The following is a 23,357-nucleotide window of genomic DNA, read 5'->3' on the forward strand; positions in this document are numbered from 1 at the left end:
GAGGTACGCCGCGCCGGGCCGCGGCTGGGCTCCCGCTCCGCACAGCCCCGGGGCGGCAGGCGGGGGCTTCCGCGACGCAGGGCGGCGGGAGGCGGAGGGGAAAATCCCCTGGGGGCGGGCTGCGCTCCCCGGGAGCGGGGAAGGCGAAGGGGCGGCCTCCCGCCCCGCCGGAGCGGCAGCCCCGGATCCCTGGCGCTCCCGTCAGCGACGGAGCCGGCCGGGAACGACGCGTGGGGGGCGTGAGGCAGAAGAGCACGCGCCGCGCCTCACAAGCCTGGGCGACAAAGGCGCGGGGGGGGGGGGGGATATCAGGCACCCGGTGAGGGTCGGAGGCAGAGAAAAGCGCGCACCTGCTTCCGAGAGGGACGTCTGAATTTTCGGAATGGGAGAGAAGGAAACAAAAAAAGCTCGGTTAAGCGGGAGCGCCCGTTTCACGCTCCACACGGTAACCGGGCGGGGGGGGAGCGTTGCCACTGCCGCGCCTGAGCAGGGCCTCCCCCCCCCGCCCCCACGGCCGGCCGGGGGCGCGGGGGGTGCTCCCCACCTCGACTCGGCACCGCTAGGTCGAAATCTTTTTTATTTAAATTACAAACTCAAAGCAGCAGCGGGGGGGGGGGGGGGGGAAGAGGCGATCGCTCCCTCTACACGTAAGTTGCCACTTGCTGTGGTAAAAGCCAAAACCCAGCAGCGTAGGTGTTGTTTGGGGATTATTTTTTTTTAAGCTGAAAACAAAAATGCTATTTCCTCAAAAATAGACTGAGAATGCCCGTGGCCCAGCCGTCTTTGAAAAACATTCACCAAACACATCAGGACCAACTAACTTCAACACGCTACTCGTTGCTTTCTCTGATTGCTGCCGTACTTGAAGTTCCCCTGGCTTACTTTAAAAATATGTTAATCTGCAAACATTTACAGAAGGCGGCCATTCCCCAGTGGCAATATATAAAGTTTAAATTGTTTAAGTAAATATATGCACAGAAATTGCAAATAATAAACTTTTCAATTAAGTGAAAACTAAAAAAGAAACACAAACAAACAAACAAACCAACCCAAACCACCAAATACCCTGGGTTTGGTTTAGGCCTTGAGCTTAAAAAATCCAAACAACAAAAATATGCCGCCCAAAAACCAAAACCAAACCAACCAAACAAAAAACACAAAGAAAAGGAAATTTAACTTGCCATAGAAAATATAATGCAATTTATGCATGATCCTTTCTCCCCAACCAATAACTGCCACTTGTAACTAAGCCTTTAAAAAATAAATTACTGTAAAGCTTTAACTGCATTGTAAAATCACAAATTTTACTTTCTTCTAAAATGTGCTCATGTAAATAATGATAACTCAGATTCTGGAGTTGTTCAATGTGAGTTGAAAACCTTGTCATGGAAAATATGCAGCTGATATTTAGAAAGGTTTTCCTGTAATTAACTCCCCCTTGAGGATTTTAAGTTAGCAGCAGTAAAATTACCAACAGTATACTAATATACACCACATGCACTGTTACTCAGTGGCCTACCAGCATTCTCTTGAAGATCAAAAAAAAGTAAAAGAGAACAAAACCATCCCAGGGATAAAGTCAAGGATAATAAATTCTTTTTTGTTTTGGGTTTTTTTTTTTGGTAATACAGGCAAACTGTATGTGTTGTTTCAAAAACCCCATCTGCATTATACATACCTGCCATTTTTCCTTCCTCTACTACAATCTATTTGTGTTATACTGAAAATGCTATTTCAAACTAGCCTTCTACCTACTCTTATTTAAGACTGAATTGAGAGCCAAGATCAAAGCTTAATACTTTTATAGTTAGCACAACTTGTCCAAAATACTAGTGTGTCCTTCAGTCTTTCTTCTCATCTACCAGCAAGAAAAAATAAAATCAGTACAGCAACTTCCACACCAAAGATGGCTGGATAACAGAAATACACACCGCCTACCTCATCTTTGTCACTTACTCAGATTTTCTTTCTTTCTTTCCCCAACTAAAGATATTATACTCATTCAAAAACATACATCTTATGTAACTGCCTTTTTCAATAAAAGATTTTAGTCCATTTTTGTAAATTTTTGTCATCCCTTTGCATATGATGTTAGTTACCCACATTTCCTGACATGCATGAAACGTGTGTACGCACAGGCACAGGAAGATGCAGAGCCTGTCTACACATCTGCAGATACTAGCTACTGGAAGGCAATAAGACATCACACTCTGAACTAGAATCTGCTTCTTCTCTACTGACTTGAATAAAGCACTACACCTGCAACCAACACACACACTCACATGAGTATCTGTATAGAGCTGAATATATTCCAGGTGGATTCACCTATTTTCTGTATATAAACGCACTTACATAAGTGGGCCACAGTCTAGTTCTCTTTCTATATTTACTGATTAGAGATACATAGGATGGAACATGACATCATGTGACATATTCAGTTCCCATGTATGCGCATAGGTATATTACACTGGATTTCATATTTCAGGTCCCAAACCCTGCTCTGTCATCTGCTAACCCAAACTGCTCTCTGCCAGGCCTGCCTATTTTTGGCATGACTGGAGCTTCTGGCTCCAATCCTGCAGATGTAAGCACACATTCACATACACCTTCTCAAGATGAAGATCTCAAAGCGTGGCCTGTGTATTGCACAGGACATAACAGCCTGCTGGCAGAGTATTTCTCTAGCACAGCAATTTCATTATTATAATTCTTCAGTGTAATTCCATGCAATCCTTCCCAAACTGCTCTGTAAGACCCAGTTCCTTCAAGTAGCTTTTTGCAAACAGATCTCTGCATCTGCAGAGAGTCTTATTTATTCCAGTTAAATCTCTGCAACACTTGGGTGTAAAAATAATAATTTAGTTTTCGTTGCTGAACAAGCTTAAGGCATTCATAGAACGACAGATTATTTTAAATTGTTTGTCTACAACTTAACCTTACATGCGAAATACAATTTTTAAAAGCCATTTGAAAAATAAAGTATCGGAAAGCATGATACAGAAGACACTTACTATTACTTTTTTTTTTTTTAATGTCTGGTAAATATATGGGGAAAAGCAATTCAGGGAAAAGATGCATTAAAACCCCCTTACTATCTATTTTTTTAAAAAGGGCTCCCAGAAGCCTCCTCTAGTCTTCCTATTTGTTTAAAAAGATAACAATGGAAAACACAACCACTTTCACATCAGATTTTTTAAATATTATTTTTAAGACTTCTTTTTCATTGCCAGAGTTGAGGCAAAGAAAACCGACCAGTCGATTGCAATACTGTAGGTGACCAGCTGCTAGTCCTTTGCAGTCACAAAGCTCTGAACTCTACCTATTGCCTTGATGGAAATGCTACAGACTGTTTTAATCCCCCTCTCCCCAAGTTTTTAACAAATGTCAATAAAAAAAAAAACAAATCACTTGTTAAAAAGCTTGATAAGGTATTTTCTAGTAGCTAAAGATTCTCTCACAAAATATTGCATTTGGGGCTCAATCTAAAAATACCACCAGGTTTAAAGTACTCAGTTTTTGCACTTTCACACCTATATAAGTATTTTGGTTTCATATCTAAACAATGGGTGAAAGGGAGAACAGAAAAGAGTTAACTCTTTCCATCCCAAACTTTTTCTACCTTCACCTCTTTTTCCTTCCCCCACTATACACTACTAGACTGACTTTTATAAATAGCCATTTTGGAAGGACTTCCCCCTCCGCCCCCTTTGAAAAATTACCTAAAGCCTTTTTTTCCCAAGCAAGTTAATGTGAACTAGGGAATGGCAATTAAATTGTCAGAATTAAAAAATTTGTTTTTAACTAGAAGGTAGCCAGAAGTATAGTCATGGGGCTGGTATTGATTGTCTGAACAGAGAACATTAGTCTTCAGGTATTTATTCTGCCACCTCTGCACCAGAGGTTCTCCTTCAAATCAAATCAATCCCTGGAAAAGATTGGTTCTTGCTACTAAGACACATAACTAGGCTGCAACAGAGCTGATTGTTGTTGTTGTTGTTCTCCTAGGTTTTACTGAACAATATCTAGGCTTCCGATTGTTTCTGAGTAATTTTCACAGTTGCAAACTGTGATCTTTCCTAGACCGTGAGCTTTCTGGGGTGGAAAATATATCTGGTTTTATTTGAAAGACACCGAGCAGTTGATAATGTGCATCTACTAAGGAAAAGTGTGCTAAAATCCATGCTTTCAAGCATGGTTACTGCAATAGCACTTTTCCATTATTTATGCATTATTTTCCCCTGTCTCCCTTTTGGCAAAATCCCTTATGCCCAATTTCAGGTTTTGGTTTTGCTCTGTTTTGTTTTGACAAAAGCTTAAATAGGCAGTAGGGAACCTTTTATTCATTATTTAAAAATGCTTTTGCTTCAGAGACATGTAAAATTAATTGAAATAGAATAATTAATGATAAATTATTGATAAGAAATCATAAAATACCAGGGCAAATGTTCTGCAAATTCTAAGGATATCTACATCATGAAAACAGGGTCTGAAAGTCTGGCTCCAAAAATCTGAAAATAATGGAATTTTCTAACCTGAAATTGGTTAATATTAAAAGTTTATAGATCAAGTGACCACTCCAGTTGACCTTTCTGACAACTGTACCTTCTGAGATTTAAAAAAACAAACCAAAACAATGAGAAAACCCCACCACCACACCAAAAAAAACCCAACCCCAAAACAAAACCATAAAAACATCCAACAACCTTTGTATTCCTATACATTATATACAGTTTCCAGTTGAACTTGAATTTGTACTTTGGTCATCTGTCTTACAACTTGCCAGTGGATGGTCTGGGAACAAGACAGTTGCATACGTACGCACACTCAGTTACACCAATACTAATTATATATATTTTCAAAAATCACATTAAACAATTACTTAAGGTAAACTAGAATATTCACTGGATAAAGAAACAGAATGACAACAGATAACAAATGAAGTATGCAATTAAAGTCAGAATAAAACACCACCAAGAAATTAGATATAATAGGAACCTGATAAGGATGTCAAATTCTGAACAGAAAGGTGAACAGAAAACAATTAGCTCTATTTAAATTACCAGGGTTAGCTACCAGCTTTGCCTATTAGCTACCTATGAAATACGGCTACTTTTATTCACTCTTCTTTTGTATTGACAAAAATTATACTCCTGTCAATTACAAACTGAGTATGAGCCATAGCCCTTGAAATATAGCATGGATTAGTGAAAATATCCCATTACTATGAAAGATGAATAATTGTATTAGTGTATGTTTACTTATGGAAGAATTAGTTACACAAATATAGATAGGAACTCTAAATATCTTGCAGTAAAAATAAAGATATTTTTCATTATTTTGATAAACAATATAAAGATTAAATATGAAAATATGAGTAGAATACATGAAAGAGTGACAAGATCTATTTAATTTAAAGTACACATAATATTAAAGGAGGGCAGTTGTTGTTTATCCATGGAGCATTAAACAGAAAGAAACCTTGTGCCCTTAAAGTCCACGGCATAGAAACACCACACAGTATTAAGAACAACAAGCCTCAAAGCAAAAAATAGGGTAATTAATTCTACATCTTGTTCCTCTTTCTATAGTCAAAGATGTAGGGCTCTACGAACATTGCTTTCAGATCACTTTATTGACTATTCTCCGTACGGTCATTTATTTTAGAGGACTGATGTCACATTTGGCATTATATCAGCTGACATATTGTAGACATTTTCTTCCAGAAATGGCTCTTTAAGGCTGAGTGCAAGAGGTTAAGATGCCTGACGGAAACTAACTTTACGACACTGATGTTCTTCTATATTCATACAACAGTCTTAATAATTTTAAATTACCATGAAGTTTATGCCTACACATATAATATGTGTGTGTGTATGCATATATGTATACAGTAATTCACAGAGTAAAAAAGAAAAAAAAAAGACCTAAATTTAAATTATTCTATTCTATGACATGTACCTTCAAGGTGAAGGGTACACAGCTTTAATTATAAACAAATTATTTTTAAATACAAGAAAGATTTTTCTACCTTATCAATGTATCTTCATTAGATCGCGAAGACATGAAATTCTAGACTAAACCCCAAAGTTCACCCCTAGCTTTGGGTGATTTTTTTGTTTGTTTATCTTTTTTGTTTATTATAGAATTCTCAAAATGATTATAGTATTGGTTTTGTAAATACATCCCTCTAGAACAGACACAGCAGCATGTAGAGGAGTGATCCCTGACAATAAAATGGGGGAAAAAAAATTTAAAAATTGCAATCTTCTTTTTTAAAATCACCAGGTAGAAATCATCATTACCATTTGCTGCTTGAACAATACTTTACATTTCAGCATTTGTTACTATTTCTTCCATATCAAATTCTTGCAGAAAAACTTGATTACTTAAACATAAGCAAAGGTCTGAATACGGTTTAGCTTCAGAAGTGTTATTTTTCTTTTAATGTATCTGTAACGATAGGCAGATATGTGCTAAGGCTAACGGAGATAATTGTTGTGGATTTCTGAACAGGAAAGACCTTCTTCTGAAGTTACTGAAGTATAAATAGGTAATTTACCGCAAGAAAGTGTGTCCAGGGATTAATGGCAAAATTGCATCCACTTTTCTTCTGCTTAGCGAGAACTGTATTTGTAATCATCGTATGCAAAGTACGCACAACATGCCAGGCCAGCTCAACTAAGATGTAATGAAGAGGCTTAACAAATACCCACATTGCTTGTATGAAGTAACGGTCAGTTTATCTTTGTATTGAACATGTCTAAAATGCAATGACAAAAGCCTTTGGCATTTGGGACCATTTTCTAGCGTCTCATAGGAATGAAGGTCTAGTCTTTACTGCCACGTACTGTAACCTGCTGCTATTGGCAAGAAGCAGATTTTACACTGACCATGTTCTCCGGCTGCTTTTAGTGTCGCTTCAGGATGTGTCGATCCAAGGGGGTTACGCACAAATCGTCGCCGGCGCCGCAAGTCATCTTCCCAGTAGTCAAGGCGCCAGAACTCACGAGGACGACTACAATGAAACAGAGGAGCCACATATGTTAGCAATTATCAAACAGCATGGTAGCACTGAATTTCTGCATAAAGCTCTCCTTGTTTGCGCTGCTTTTGCTTTTTTTTTGCTTTTTTTTTTTTAACCTCCCCCCTTTCTGCAATCTTTTACTTAGGTATGTCCTTGAAAATAACAATATCACCTTCCAGTCTAAGGAACTCCTTTCCCTTTTTTCTTGGAAGGTGAAATGAGCACTAAATACATCATTTTGAAATGAATTGCTGACAGTGTGATCAGTTTCCCCACACTCTAGTGGCATGTGCTCCGATTTCAGCCTCATTTCAGCCTCAGCAGGGCACCTTTCTCAGTGACTGCATTTATAAACCAGAATAGGGAAAAGGCTATTATAAATATGGTATAGCATTACCTATATTAATCAAAGTCTGTCCCCCTTCATTTTTCTTCCTAATTTGTGCCTTTTTGCACAAGGTCAGTAAATCATACCATGAATTCTTGGTCCAGAAAGTGTTAACTTTAATGAATACCTCAGTTACATGGTTATGTATGTGATAATAAAATATTACTCTGTTTAGATGTGCAGGAATTTAATTAAAATAATCTCTTAAAATATTCATTACATTTAGCCCCTGAGGCTTAGAACAACACAAGAAAATGCATTTCTTTTCCATTTACTGTTTTTAAATAAACCATTCCAGGAGAGTGAAACAGCAATCTATTTTCGAGCAAATCAGATTGGATTTCTGGTTTATGTAGTTGTGTTTTTACATTTAATTAAAAACTACATGTTCTGATGTGTAATAATTGCTATATTGAAGGGATACTTTTAAAAAATTACATCTAGAAAAGGTTATATCAAATTCATTGTTTTCCATTGTATGCTCCAAATATACGTAGATCTTTTTAATATGGTCATATATAAGTGCCAGTTACTATCTTGTTAGATGATCATGAATGAATGCCACTGTAAAACAGTATTTTAGCCCAGAGAATGTACAAAAAATGCCAATTTCAGGTATAGCAAATAAACAAACAGAACATGTCTGAAGCATAGAATAGCCATGCTAGCCCGAAAACCTGTATGCCAATATTAAAAAACACCGATTTTGTTTGTTAACATAGCTAGTATTAAAACAAGTGATGTAAATGCATATATATTCCATTTCTGGTCCAGGAGCTAATAGAAAGTATACCTGTCAACACTGACAAATGAATAGCCATAACTAATTTACAGATCACCATATTAAAAATACTTGGTATCTACATTCTTAGTTTTGAGGTCTAAAGGCAGAAATTAGTTTTATTTAAAGTAAAACAAGGTTTCAAACATGGTAACAAAAGCCAGAATAATTTGCATAACTCTACTCTCAAACAGAATTTGTAGACATTAAAAATAGTGACTGAAAATAATCTTATAAAAAAGATGACATTCTGCATCTCCCTTCATTAAAATTCTATGCCTTTTTCTAACACCAAAGAAAAGGCAGTGCTGTTCTTCATCTTCCTGATTTCTTACTTTCAGAAAAATACTGAAGTATTGGATTCAAATGCCCCAGTATCTTATTTTCACACTTTGAGTGTGTTACAATCATGCTGAAATGTGAATGCTTTGATTATAGAATCCAATGATTTTGGAATAATTAACCAAAGAAAAATTATAAAACACAGAAAGATATGGGTTTATTCAAAGGTCGATTAATAACTTAAAATTCTCCATTAGTGATTATAGAAAAAAGGCAGAACACAGCTGGCTATGTGCATGCCTTTGATAGTCGTAGAGCATGGATAGGCACTTCATCATTCTGCCTTCCTACATTTATCTGTTAAAATTATTATCAAATATCAGCCAGGATGCAGTCGTGAATCACAGACTGCTCCTCGTCTTCAGGGGAATGATACAATGAGGGTCTATTCATCAGTATGGCAATCGGCACAAGTAATTAGTTCCCTAGACTGAGATCTCCTACAAAGCTTATTTCAGTCGGCACCACAAACATATGACAATGAAAAGCTAATGGAAGCCGCTAAAATTTGTTAACCTCTTCTGCCATCAATCCTTCTGGTATTCTGTGCTACAGTATTATGCAAAGATGGTAAATTATTAATTTGTCATTCATCTATCTTTCTACAGTTTTGATAGAATTAAGTGATGCCATTCTTCTGGATAGCAATTACAATTATACTACATTACAAAACTATGCTAAAATTATTAGAAAAATACGTAACAATGATCAGGCACAAAGAATTACCCTGAAACATAAAAGTAGGGGACTAAAGATACATTATTTTCAGTTTGGCATATGAAATTTGCATAGTATTCCATCTCCTTCACCAGTGCGCTGATTCTTCACAAAGAACAACGTATTAACTATCAGAACGTGTATTGGGGTATTTATAACTATTGGCAGCCACTGTATTATGAGGTAAAAAAAAAAAAAATCTACTCTCTACACATAGAAAAACATCCAACAAAAACCTGCACAGCCAAAAATAAACACCTGTGTTGTCTAATTCTTACAAGTGAGCCATTTTTGAGAGCAGCTGCTGGGACAAATGCATACTAGTACCAGTATAAGCCAGCATACTATATAGCTACTCTAGAACAACCAGCTTACTAGTAACATCAATTAACCACTGCAGTCCCATCCCCAAGAGGCAATGCTGGACCATGCAGACTTTGTACCTCTCCAGCCAGGGGGAGACAGACATCCATATTGCTCTGATTTGGGCAGAATTGACTGCTGACAAACTGAAAGATTATGCAGCAAAGAGCCGAGTAAGCAGATTTTGGGAACAGTATAGTGCCATCGACAACAGGAGACATTTGACAACAGAAGTTTCCGGCCCTACAATAAAGGCTGCCATATGGACTAAAGGTGCGATATGGACTGGATCAATGAACATAAGTACTCAATTAGTGTAAGTGCAAGAGCAACATTTCTCAGGGGATTGGGGATTTATGAATTATAAATCACATGATTTGCATGGATTTGTCAGGGCCCCCTCTAACATGATACACAGTAATTAGTGGTTCCTTAGTAACAATATTGACTGAATAGAAACAAAGCTTTGATATTAAATTTTTTATTCAAATAGCATAACCATTGTATTGCTTTATTTTTCAAACAGTTCCCCAAATTACCAGGCTATGTACTCAGAATTGAGAGAAAACCTTCCTCTCAATTCCCATGTAATTAACTAGATTGTTACAATTGTACAGAGATTAGGTGAAATACAGAATGACCAATATAACTGGTATTGTCAGGACTTTGACCGCATCATGCAAAAGAAAAAGTCACTTCACTGTGGTCACTGGGAAAAAGCTTAAATGCTCACATATCTCCATTCCAAGACCAAGAAACCTCTATTTCCTACCACTTTCAAAGATTAACACAATTGGAAACAAAACATACCAACTTGTGTACTAGTTTTATTATGGTGTTATAGCAAAAGAATTTCAGGCGTGGGAATTACCTATTGGTCCTCATACCCTATAGGAGATTTAAATGGAATCTAAGTGGTACAACCAGAGAACGACGAGAGGATCATTGCAATTGCTGAAGAATTACTTCTTGTAATGCCTTATCCACTGTGTATTTCAAGATACTCTGCTACCTCTATGACCACAGAAAAGAAGCAGTCAGCACACTAGCGGGGATAGAAAAGGGACTGTGCGAGGTGGGGAAGAGGAAAGAAAATGTAAACCTACAAAAGCAATGGTTTGAGAGGTCTTAGGGCTGTACTTGGGCCACTGGTTAATTGAGAATGGATTTTAGCATACCACAGAAGCCACCATTTGGATCCTGAGTCTAGTGAAGTACTAAATAAATAAACACAGCACAGAAAAGAAAAACAAAGAAAAGGAAAGGCAGGCAAAAGCAGCACAGCATTATAGAAATTGTCTGCAGAGACAGAGGCTGACTAGAGCTCTAAATGACCTCTTCTATCTAGAAGGCTATCTAGCCTTAAAGGCAAGAAAACCCACTCACACAAAAGACAATTGCAACAAACTTAAAAGCAGATGGAAACTAGAGTGTGTATGCCCTCGAAAAAATGTGTTATTATGAAGACTCAGACCAGCACAGTCTGCTATTACAGTCCTTGCGCAGTCTACTATTTAAAGAAAAACAGTTCTTGCTCTGCTGTATGGCAATTATGTACATTCAACACAGATATGAAACACTAATCAATGTGAATTTTGTACTGCTAGAAATGACTGCACTGACATGGCTGGAAGCAGAGGCTGTTCCCAGGCCATGGAACGAGAACATCATGATCGTGACATAAGCATAATATCTCATTCACATGCCCTAAACCTATGTGAAGACACCACAATAAATTTCCAGATTACATACTCCTCATTGGAACTCTAACTTGTGGAGTTAAGCAGGTAAGTCAATCTCCAGACCTCATCAATCCTTGGTCTCTCTGCTAAGACTATCAGCAAGGCAATCAATCAGTAATGGCAATTTCTAAGGTGTAAATGCTCAAACGCAGAGACCTAGGCTAAATTAATTTCATAGACAACCAAACACAGAGCAGCAACACCACTTATTCATCAGTAACAATGGTATAGATTTGAAAGGAAACCTGGAAGAAGGCAGCTCTGCAATTTCTCCATCACCGACTGCAAGCCCACCACAACTTCTGGTCTTACTTTATTCAGCACTTTGGTTGCAATGGCTCATCAAATGCACAATATCAGGTGCTACTTCTAAATTACACAAAAGAGCGACCATAGAACACAAATAGTGACTCCCAATTTTAAAGAAAAAACACACTTTATTATTTTAATGCTGTTCAAGAACATGTCTTGCTCTACATCTAGGTAACTTTTGCTTCCATGTAAAATATTTCAAGAACTCAAGCCAGACATCTGCTACAAGATACCCATTTTTCTCCAAAAACAAAAGAAGCAATAAGCATTCGCATTTGATTGTCAATCCAAATATAAAAGTGTTGAAGTTCTAGAAAGCACTACAGAAATCTTGATGGAGTACTGCTAGCAGACTGCAGGGCATCATGTAATGTAAGAGACTGCTTTATCTTGCAAATTGAAATCCATTGCATTTTCATGCAGCTGGATGTCCAGAATATTAACTAAAATCTTGCATATTTTGCACATAATAATAAAATGCAAGGTATGTTCCACTAACTGACTTGATAAAACGCAATTTCAGAAAGCAAGTAAAACATTTTCTGAAATCCTTCAATATTCTTGTAATGAGCTTTCACAAACTGTGATCTAAAAAACAAGTTACACCAGAGCACATTAATACAACTAGCTACATGTCTGTAAGTACTAATCTAAAAAATGTTTTGTGTACATCCAGATGTGTTATTGATTTGTAATATGATAAAAAATATCTAACACATAGAAAACATTGAGCTTAATGATGGTAAAGCAAACACTGAAGATGTAACTTGACAAGCAAGTTTTCAGCAGCAGTACCAAGTTCAGCATTTCATGCAGACATCCCACACACAATTGTGTTGCCATGTTGTAAACCTAAATCAGAGTACCGATGCAGTAGGGAAAATGACTGTTTTTCAGTAAATCAGGTTCCAGATCTGATTCCCAACTTTGCCTGTATTACCAAAGCACACAGGAAAAGGTTTGATTAATATTAAGTCAAAGTTGCTGCTAACATATTACTTGGCAAGCTACACTCTATCTCAATGTGTGTATTTCACAGCACTTCTCTGATAATGTATCTACTTCAGAACATTAAAGATTAATTAACTCCTGGTAACTGCATTGAGATCTTTGGAAATGTTACCTACATTACCTGTATTTTCTTTAATGGCAAAACCAGTTAATGATCTTCTACTCCGTCCCTCCCTCTCTCAGTTGCATTCATGTAAGCATTGGTGCGGCCACACTAAACCGAATCACAGTAACAATCTGGGCTTACTAAGGTTCAATGTTTTTATTCTGTTTTACATCAGTAACCTGTTTACACTGCAGTCTCACCAGCAACTATGTAACTAAAAATGAGGGAAAGAAATGTGCAGGTGAGGAGAAGGGAGGAAAGGATGCGGAAGAACATCTTTGGTATCAAAAAAAGACACATCATGTAATCATATTCTAGTATTAGCGGAGTCTGTGCCTTCTCATGTTATCTTCATTTTCCCCACCCAGAGACATTCATATTCCATAGTTTCAGAATTCAGACTTCCACAAATGGAAATAATTGGGAGCCCTTAAGCAAAAAACATCATGCACAGGCAGGCTCAATCTCTGCCGCAGTCATTGCTATACTAACAGGAACTGGTCATAACAAAGGCCCAAGGCCGCTGAGTACAACTTCTTTGGCATAATACCAATTATGCAGAACATTAATGCAATCCATTAAATTAGCATAGTCTATTTGCTGCTTCTAACCCTTCTTCAAGAAAACATTTGTCTTTGTCTTAGCAGAAGATTTTTTCCCAAAAGGACTTTTGTCTTTATCTATGCTTCAATTTTATCAAAAGTTGGGGGGGAGGAGTTTCTTTTGTTTCCAGAAGAGAAAGTAGTGCCATTTTTCTTTACATCTTTCAGAGGAAATAGATGTGAAAAGCAGGGTATGAACTTCAGGCACAACATCTACATGGATTTAGCATAAAACTGTCACTCTGAGGACCTTTGCACGGGTGTAGGGGACCCTTGTACAGTTTAAACCTAAGGTACTTCCAGTGTAAAGGAAAAAAATGGGAACGTCAGTAATAGAAGTGTGTCTTAACAAGCTGTTTCCCCATATAAGCAAGACAGTTACAAACAGCAAAAATCTGTAATTCCTAGATTTGCATTTTAGAAATGGGTAGAAATACTGTGTGTATGCTGTTATACAGTAAATAGTTAGGATATTATCTCTTTGTCTCAACCACCTATTACATAATGCAGATACAATTCCCCACCCAGGCCTCCCAATCTCTGTGTTTTGATTCATATCAAAAATCCATTCCCATCTAACCAGCATGCAAAATAAAACTAGAGGAACAATGACAATTTCAGGTATCACAGAGACTCTTTTCTGCATTGACAAGCTTTGAATTCCTCATTTAAAAAGCAATCCAGAAAAAACGTTGACTATAAATGTTTCAGTCTTCCTCTACGCATTACAAGGCACCATGTCGGGGTAAAGACAAGCCTACCTTTAAGGTGTTGCTGTCCTAGATTATGGTGTTATTAACCTCCAGTTTAAAAACAGTTCTGTTTATGTATGCCCTTCTTTGATCTTTATTAACCCCTTGGTGGCTAACCACAGCCCCAGCTTTCTTGGAGGCAGCATTCTTTGAAGTGCTGGCATTCCAGTGCACACTGATACTTCAAAGAGGGCTCACTTAAATATATGGTACAGTACTAATCATGTATTCTGCAACAACTATCTTATCTTAGACTGATCTTATTTTGATAAATCTAAAATAAAGCTGCACTTTAAAAGATGTCACCTTAAGACACAGTTCAATTCTTGTTGCATTTCCATCAAGATTAATTATAAATTAACTGAAACGAAAACTACTCCACTTCTCTATCAGAAGTTAACGTGAAAACTTTCTTCTGGCTTTGAGCAAAATTAGTTCAGACATGATGCAGACATGGAAGAATGAACATATAGCAAATTCGCAACCGGATGCTTTGGCTTAGTTGCTCATAAATCTTTCCAGATCTCACACATCCTACACCTAATTGCAGTCAACAACTTTTGTTTTTCAAAATAACTACAGTTCATACAGATCCCATAAACTGCTATTCATATTGAAAATAACAAAACCTACCATAATATACAAAAAATAGGTACACTGCATCTCACTGGAGTTTTTTTGCTGTTTGTCTGATAATGCAGAAATTTAGTCTGCAGTACTTCGTCATCCCCATCCTTTCCTTGCCAAAATAAACAATGGAATATACGAATATAAGTTGGAGGATGTATGATAAAGGAGCCAGCTCAATCTCTATCTCCTTAGCCATTCCTACTGGTTCTGATGCTTTCACCTTAAGCATGTGCATAGAAAGGACCTATATCTTTTCTCACTAATTACAGCATCAGCAGATTTTCTGTAAGGAATGAAGTACATTGAAATATTATGACTCAGATTAAATTCTTTCCAGTAGCTTGGAATTTGAGATGATAAATCTTTCAGCATTACTGGATACATAGATCAACTTTTGACCAAAATATGGAAATGTCCTCAGATCTCTTATTTTGTGTATTGTTCTGACCCCAAAAGTATTAAACACAGGAACTACAGTAAAGCTTTTTCCAAAAATCTTAGATTTTACCTGCACCAAGCATTTCAGCTTAACTACCATCTCTTCTAGAAGAAACAAGATGAAATCACATTCCCACATATCTGCACTTTAAAAGCTGTGGCTAACCTGTATCCTTTTTTTATAGCTCTCTTAACAGCTGGATACTTTTCTTACTTCCATAAAAATGTAATAGTGCACCCCTCTGATTCAGCAAATACTTTTCTGCTCTATGTTCTTCTAAAGGAAATTAAAATTTTTTTTCTTTTGTACATATATTTTCAGTCCTTTGCCAGAAAGGTCTAAACTAATTGTTCCATTTTTTTTTCCCTCAAAAAAAGAAGTTAAAATTAGTATCTAGTAACTAAATGAACTCAGCAATTCAACAAACACCAAAGAGAGAAATAGATACAACGTCTACAGTTTTCCAATCCAGAATGAACCTCTGCAAGGTGGTGCAAGGTCTGTTAAAGATAATTTGCCTTCAAACCAGCCTTGCCAAAGTAAGTTTTCCATTCAAGAGAGACCAGCCTGTTAGTTCATTTGATAAGACACTGTCCTCCAAATTATGAGAGATGGGACAACTCTGGCCTGCTTACACATTTTGGGTTTTTTTAAACTGAATAATAAAGAGAAGAAAGTCCTCTCTGAGGTTTCTAAGTGCCTATATATAAATATATATATATACACACACATGTTATCATTTTATTGTGGACAGAATTTCAGTGCATCTGGGGAGGTAAGAAAATTCCACCTTCAACCTCTTGCTTAATCACAAATTAATTTGAACATACTTGTCCCTCTGCTTTAAATTACATTAGGGGGAATAGGTAACTCTCTCAGGTCCACAGCATGTTTGGCTAGTGTTAAACAGTATCTTCAAAAAAGTATTACCAAGTTGGATTGTGGGTTAGGATACTGAAGTCTTAGAGACACCCAGCTTCAACATTACCTGCAATTCTCCTACTCTCTGATATAACTGAAATCAAACCTTACATTAAAAAAAAAAACCAAACCAAAACAAAAAAACAACCAAAACCACCCTTCAAGCATGATTTAAAGGCTAATACTTCTGTCAGAGATTTAATTCAGGATTTAAAAATCTGAGGAGGGCGAAAATCTGGGAAATGACTTCATTGTGTGATGATTGCAGGAACATATGTAAGAAAGAGTTCAAGTAACTGCAAACATTGTATCGCTCTCTGAGACAGGAAACAATAAGTACAAGGCAGCAAGACCACTAAGAAGCACATGGAGCAAGATTCCTAACTGTTACCATACTAGCATAGCATAGTCAGGAAACAACAACAGGACTCAAAAAACTTTACAAAGGTTTAACTTATTAAATATATTTCTCCTTTGAAAGCCTCGCAAAAGGTCTCTAAAAATAAAAACACAGCACTGAATCATGATGAAGCACCCTTTCTGGACCACACAGAGAATATGGTATTTACTTCAAGCTTTAAATGAAGGAAAAAGTAGCCTGAAAACATACCTTATCTTCTATTATATGTGGTCAACGAATGAGGAGACAAAAGGTCGGCAATTAATAGGCATTGTACAGAGGTAAGTTCAAAACTGTTACCTGACACAGTCTGCAAGCGAAGATGCTGCCTGTGAATTGCTCTTGGCAAGGTGGTAGCTATCAGCTTACACCAAGACCCTGCAGGTGGAGTAAAGAATACTGCTTCACACCTATCTGCTGCACAGTCTGCAAGAACTGGGTGTGAAACAGTACCTCGGTAATGAACATTTGGAGTGAGCAACACAAGGGACAGTGCAATACTCTTTCCTCCACATAGCCTTACTTTACACTCAAGACTAACACCATTAGCATTTAAATACAATGAAAGACTGTAAAATGAAACCTTAAGAAGCAACAAACCAAGAAATGTTTCCTGTTTCACTTCAGTGATTTTAAAATTAGCATAATCCCCCAACTTCTCTTCCCTCTGTGTTAGCATCCATAGAGACACATGCTACAAGACAATAAAGCTTTTTCTTCAGGGCGGCTATTACCTCTCTTGACAAGGTTTCCAACTTTTCCCTCTTCAGCCAGCTATTCTTTTGTTTGCTTTTAAGACAAATTTACCAGCCATCTCAGCAACAATAATTCTGAGTTTCAAGTCAAATGTGGAAAAAAACCCCAAAAACAAAACCAAAACAAAACACCAAAACCAGCAGGAAAAACAACATACCTCTTTAGGTTCTTTCCTAATATTGAAACAACTGTCTGAGTATTAAGCAGTTCTTCTCAACAGAGCAATCCCATCATGGAGGAGAATGAAATGGACACGACACTGTCACTCACAACTGGAAAAGATAAGCCATATGTAGCAAAGAATCCCTGTCCCACAGCCACTCAGCACCGCTAAGAAACACACCCATCAGAAAGGAGAAGCGAGCAATCTGGGTTAACTCACACTGGACTGCACCCAAACCACATCTGTCACTCCAGTGGCACCACCAACTGCCCGATGGACTCCCTGTCCCCTACAGAGGAGGACGTGAAGGCACCCACCGGATGGAAAGAGCACAGGAACAGCTGTATCTTTTCTCACCAAAAGTCTAAGCCCAAATTCTGCATCCAAAAACTTCAGTGGTGGCTTAAGGAAGAGTAAGATCAAACTGACCATGTACAACTTCTCCCCTAATACTCTGCCAGATTCCAACTATTTTGAGCTCAGGGGATTTCTTGCGACTAACGTGGTTTGTCTATTTATACTCCTTCTTCCTTCTAACGTGTTTCTCTTGCAAGTGCTCATCCACAGTGGAGAAACAGACTTCAAACCAACCCAAGTATCAGTGGCCTCAACCCCCAAGTTCAGAGCTTGGGAAGAATTACTAGAGTGAAAAACAACAGGCTGGAACTGTGCTAATTTCTGGGAATTTCTGTTCTAATGTGTCACTTAGGCACCAAGGTAAATAGTTTTAAGTGGCACAGGCAAACCTTAGTTTCTGGACTACAGAATTCTATCTGTGTGTGTATAAATCAAGTATCTGTATAGTATGTGATACTGTTAACGTTCATGCGAAACAATAGTAGGGACACTGAAGAGAAAAATCCTTTAGGTACTAAAGAAACTCCGAACAAAACTATAAATTGTATATTTAAAATCTGGAATGCAAATGCGAGAGCAGAACATTTCTCTGTAACAACAACACAATTCTCCACATTTTTTGCTGGAGATGTTAATTCTAGTTTTATGTAAATTCTTCAGAGAAGATTATTTAAGACCATATCACTGTTAGATTATTGTGCAGATACTTATAAGCATAATTTAGGTATACTGCATCACAATGCACATTTTCTTCCTTGAACATAATCTTCCGCATATATAAACTGTATGTGTAATTATCCGTAAAGTCACACCTTTTGCCATTATTCAGCTTTAGAAATAATCATGTATTATCCCTGCTAAACTAAGCTAACTTCTTTTTTTCAGTAGCCTACGTTGAAAAAATTAAAGCACCCAAACATTTTGACCCAGTATATAATACAACTTCACCAAGAAACCTTGTCTACAAACTTTGTTAAATCCATTGCAGAAAACACTCTTTAAAAAAAAAATCATAGTAAAAGAATTGAGAAGCATATTGTTTTTGCAATTAGCTTTGCTGCTGACAGAAGAGTCAGTTCAGGCTGACACTCAAAATTGAGAAAAGACTGTTTCATTTCATCATGAAAATAGAATGTTTTCACTTTCCTTTTCAAAATAAAAAGCCCATATGTTTTGTAAGAGATTTTAAGGATAAAGTGAAAAGTTTTCCATTGATATAAAAACACCAATGTTTTCAGAAGAATGGTTTATTCTTTCTCACTTTGGAAGGAAGATGAATTCAGTCATTAATGAAATGAACAGAGCCCTAGAAAGAATAAAAAAATACTAATTTACATGCAAACCAGTTTGATTTTTTTCAGCTGACCTGTGAATTTTAATTTGAACTGTTTCAAATACTGAATATATACACAGCTACTTGTACTACATTTTTCAACTAAAAATTAAAAATACAGTAATGAAAACAATGGCAAAAGGACTCAAATAAAACCTGATCTTTTGCTACAACTTCTCAAGGTCACAGGATTCATTTTCAGTATCATGCACCATTAAAATTTACTTTGTTGTACTAGTCACTAAGAGGGATAGAGAATACGGTTTTCACAAAAGGGATGGCTTTCATCTAGACCTTCAGCCTCTTTATAGGGAATAACTTTGCTAAACTTTGGAAATGAAATACATGTGTGAAGCTATACGGGCAAGCAGCAAATCACAGCAATAGCTACGGATTACTTACCAAACCATATGATAGAAGTAACCAATCTTTGACACTAATCGCTGCAAGATGGTATTTTCCCCAAAAATTTCCCGTGAGGGAAGGGGGCAGCGAGAGGAGAAGAGACAGACTGACAATCATCACAGAGATTAACGCACACTGTATGGGATTGGGGGATGCGAAATTAACACATTAACAAATGTAACAGGTTCTTTGGCTGAATTTATTCTGTGGCGCAGATTCAATGGCTTTTGAATGTTTCATAAGAAATAGGTTTGCAAGTAATACTACTTGCCCAAAGGTCTTCTAAGGTATTAATATAATTTCTGTTTATTATATTTCAATCATTTGTAATAAAATTTCACAAGTCAAAGTTAGCTGTGTTAAGAGAACTTTAATTTTTCCACGTACAAGCTTTTGCCCTTAGTATTTATTTGGTTATCTCTGTACAAAGCTGCCAAATACAGCCATGTTAAAAGGCTTTGGAAGTTCAGCCTGTGTACAATCAAGGAGGTGTTTGCTAATAGTAAAACACCTTTGAAGATGCTGCCCATCCTTCCCTAGGTCATGCCACTCAGATTGCCCCCATCACACTTCTTATACGCCAAGACTGTGACATTATGTCCATCAAACCCACTAAGAATGGTCTTAGTTCCTGTCCGTGACAAACATGCATTATTCCCACAGACCAACAGAGAACAATTCCTCTAGTCCAGAATTTTATCTACTAAAAAAAAAAATATTAAACTTCCTCTGAAATGGCTACTCCAGAAAGATCGAGTGACACTGGGACAAAGAAAGTTGCAGTTGTCTTTCACCAGTGCTCTACATCCACGACAACATAAGCAGCACAAAGTTGGAAATTATTTAATCCAGATACAGAAGAGACAAAGAGCCCTGTGAGGCAACAAAGAAAGCATCTACATGTGGAAGCCATGGAAGATAAAAACGTGAGAGGGGAGGGATTATGCATATATGATCTGCTGGTGATCAAGCAGAGAAAAGAGGACAGACTTGGGAATCAGTAGGACAAGAGGCCGAGTAGGGAAGGGGTGGCACAATACCAGGTCTGGCTAGGACAAAAACCTTGGAAAAGCAATACAAGGTCAAAAAAGAAATCTGATGAAGAATTAACAGGGACAGAAAATGCAGGCAGGCAAGAGCAGAAAGAAGACTGGGGAGGCGGGGGGGGAAAGAATTTCTTCTGTAATGTCCTTATTAGGCCATTAGGTGTTCCTGATTCTATTGCTCCCTGAAAATTGGACCTCATAATCTTAATACTGTCCTACAATATTAGTCTGGTGCTCATTTGTTATTTTTCTGAAGAGAGGGGGTGAAGTAGTGTGTATATGTGTATATTTAACGCATAGTGTTTCCACTCCCAAGATTTCCCTGTCATGAAGTAATCTTGAGGCTGCTACTTAAAACAGCAAAGATCTCAATCATACAAGTCATGTCTCACCTACCCTACCATTAAAAAAAAAAAAAAAAATTAAAATAAATATACCACCACCCCCACCCCGCTAAAATCATACCTTAGCATCTTTAGCAGCAGTAGCAACAGCTTCACGGAAGTTACCAAATGAATCCATCCAAAACTGTGAACTTTTTAATGATGTCACTACAAGGTTCTTTAAGCAAGGACAGATAACACTGTGCTTATGCTGCCTTTTAATGTTTGAATCAGGAGCCTGCTGCCATACTCAGACACACACTGCAGTAAGGCAAAGCTAGAAAATGTTTTTAGGAACACAAAACACCAACCCCCCCCCAAAATTTTAAAATTACTTAATGGGGGCCACAAAGCATGTTAGTACAGGTATTTCTATCCAATACTGTAGTTCCTCACTCCCAGTTTTGATATGGCCATTCTTTCAGCTGTCCTTAAAATGACAATCTCTCAAATATTTATTTTTAAGGGTGCATCAAGGACTAGTAAACATCAAAGTTGAATGCTAGTTTTCTTATTCTTTAAAAGTTCAGGAACAAAAAATATTTGCCTTACTAGGGTAGAAAGAATACTCGTGGAGGCTATTTACTGTGTTCATAGTTTAGAAAATATTATTTCAGTAATCAAACTTTAACACTGCTATTTAGAACCAGAGATCATAAGAGACGTATAATAAAATCCACAGATACAAATCCCATGATAAATCCAGCGATTAATGCTTTCGGGTTTTGGTGGTTTGGGTTTTTTGTTTGGTTGGTTTTTTATATATAAAATTATATATTCCTTTATTTAAAAAGTATTCTTGCATTGTTAGCATTACTGTACTGTGAAATAGCATCTTCCCCCTTAAATACACTATTACCCACAAGCATATGCTTTCTGTTTCTAAGTATCATTAATAAGGAAGTTGCCTTAAAGCCCATTTAAGTAACGGGTCAATATTCCTAGATCTGACATACAAAAGGACTTCTAAAACGAAGCTTGTCATTTTTTTTTTGTTTATTTTATATCTATTTTTTGCTCTTGTTCACCCTCCTTTGAAGTTAGTCTTCAAAGCTTCAATATCAATTGGAATGCAGCATTAAGGATTTTACGACACTATGCTACTTAAACTTTTATTGTTTTGTTGTGAAATCATAATCAGAAGGATTAAGCTCTTGTATTTGGCTTTTTGTTTCTCTTTTCTATTTTTTTTTTGTAATTTACTCTTTCTTTTTTTTTAATTCCAATTCCAGCATGCCATAAATCTGTAGCATGCCCCTTTTAGTCTTCCCACATAGACAAAATAATGCAGTTTACACTTAAACATGCTCAAGAAAAAAAATTAACATTCTTTATCATTTTCTAGCAGAGACAGTTAATACTCTCAGGCTACATTAATAGAATCTTTCTGCCATTGTAGAAAGTTTGATAGCACTCTTATTTCAATGTCTGAATTTTTCTCCTTTTTTTGACAAAGACAAATGATTGCCATCAATCAAGATCCAATCGGGTATACACAGAGTCAAGCAAATGCATCACTCTTTACTGGTTTTCCTGCTATTTGTGCAGGCTTTGCTCCATATTATTTTATAGAATGATCAAAAAAGCAGCCATAAGATAGATCATTCACACCCACTGTAAAATTAACTTTCATGAATAATGAGAGTTTTAAACCTCAGATAATGTATATGTTATACAGAAGATATTGCTGGAGTTCATTTCTGGCTAGAGATTATGTAAATGATACTATATGACCTTTATCATTACAAACAGGACATGCAAAACACATATTATTTCATACATCATTCTACAGCAAGTCAGTACCTAAAGGAGAATCAGTCATTTATAATGTTCATGGTGAAGTGCTAAGGTTGCAAGAAAATGATATGAAGTACTTGTGATATTTTTGACTACTCCTCCCCCTTAACCTGTTACTTATGTGCTCTGAACATACTAGAAGTAACAAAAATAAAGTTTATCTCCTCTCTTTACAAGAAAATTAATATTTTGTTTCTTGATAGAAAGGTCATTTATCTCAAGACTGAACTATGCTGATAATAACCATTTATGTCAAAGCCAATGATGTTGAATTAATAGTAATACATAGAGCTATATTTATATAATGAATAAGTAGTTCCATTTTTTATACAAAACAATATTCTAAATCACTTTCCTTATGTTATTTCCTTATTACTGAACAATAAGCTAAGCAAAGTTAAATTGCTTAAAGATTTCCCAAAGATAAAAGGTACTCTTCACCGTGAAGGCTAGACAGCAGATATACATATGGAATCAATGACAAACTCTAGGAAAGATCTAGCCAACCAAGCAACGCTCAGCCTGCGTTGTTCCAGACTTCTCTGTTCTGCACCAATGAGGAACAAAAAGAGCATGAAACATGTTTT

General features: G+C 36.9%; 1 protein-coding gene across 5 annotated transcripts in view; it reads right to left on the reverse strand.

Moving 5' to 3' along the window:
• Window positions 1–23,357, reverse strand: part of LRBA (LPS responsive beige-like anchor protein) — a 434,158-nt gene that overhangs the window by 199,212 nt on the left and 211,589 nt on the right. For all 5 annotated transcript variants that reach the window (XM_069780575.1, XM_069780554.1, XM_069780564.1 and 2 more), the window contains one exon: window positions 6,891–7,015. In XM_069780575.1, the coding sequence (XP_069636676.1) occupies window positions 6,891–7,015 (125 nt within the window). The remainder of the gene's footprint in view (window positions 1–6,890; window positions 7,016–23,357) is intronic.

Source organism: Haliaeetus albicilla, chromosome 1 (assembly GCF_947461875.1).
Source record: "Haliaeetus albicilla chromosome 1, bHalAlb1.1, whole genome shotgun sequence".
In the NCBI taxonomy this organism is placed as follows: Eukaryota; Metazoa; Chordata; class Aves; order Accipitriformes; family Accipitridae; genus Haliaeetus; species Haliaeetus albicilla.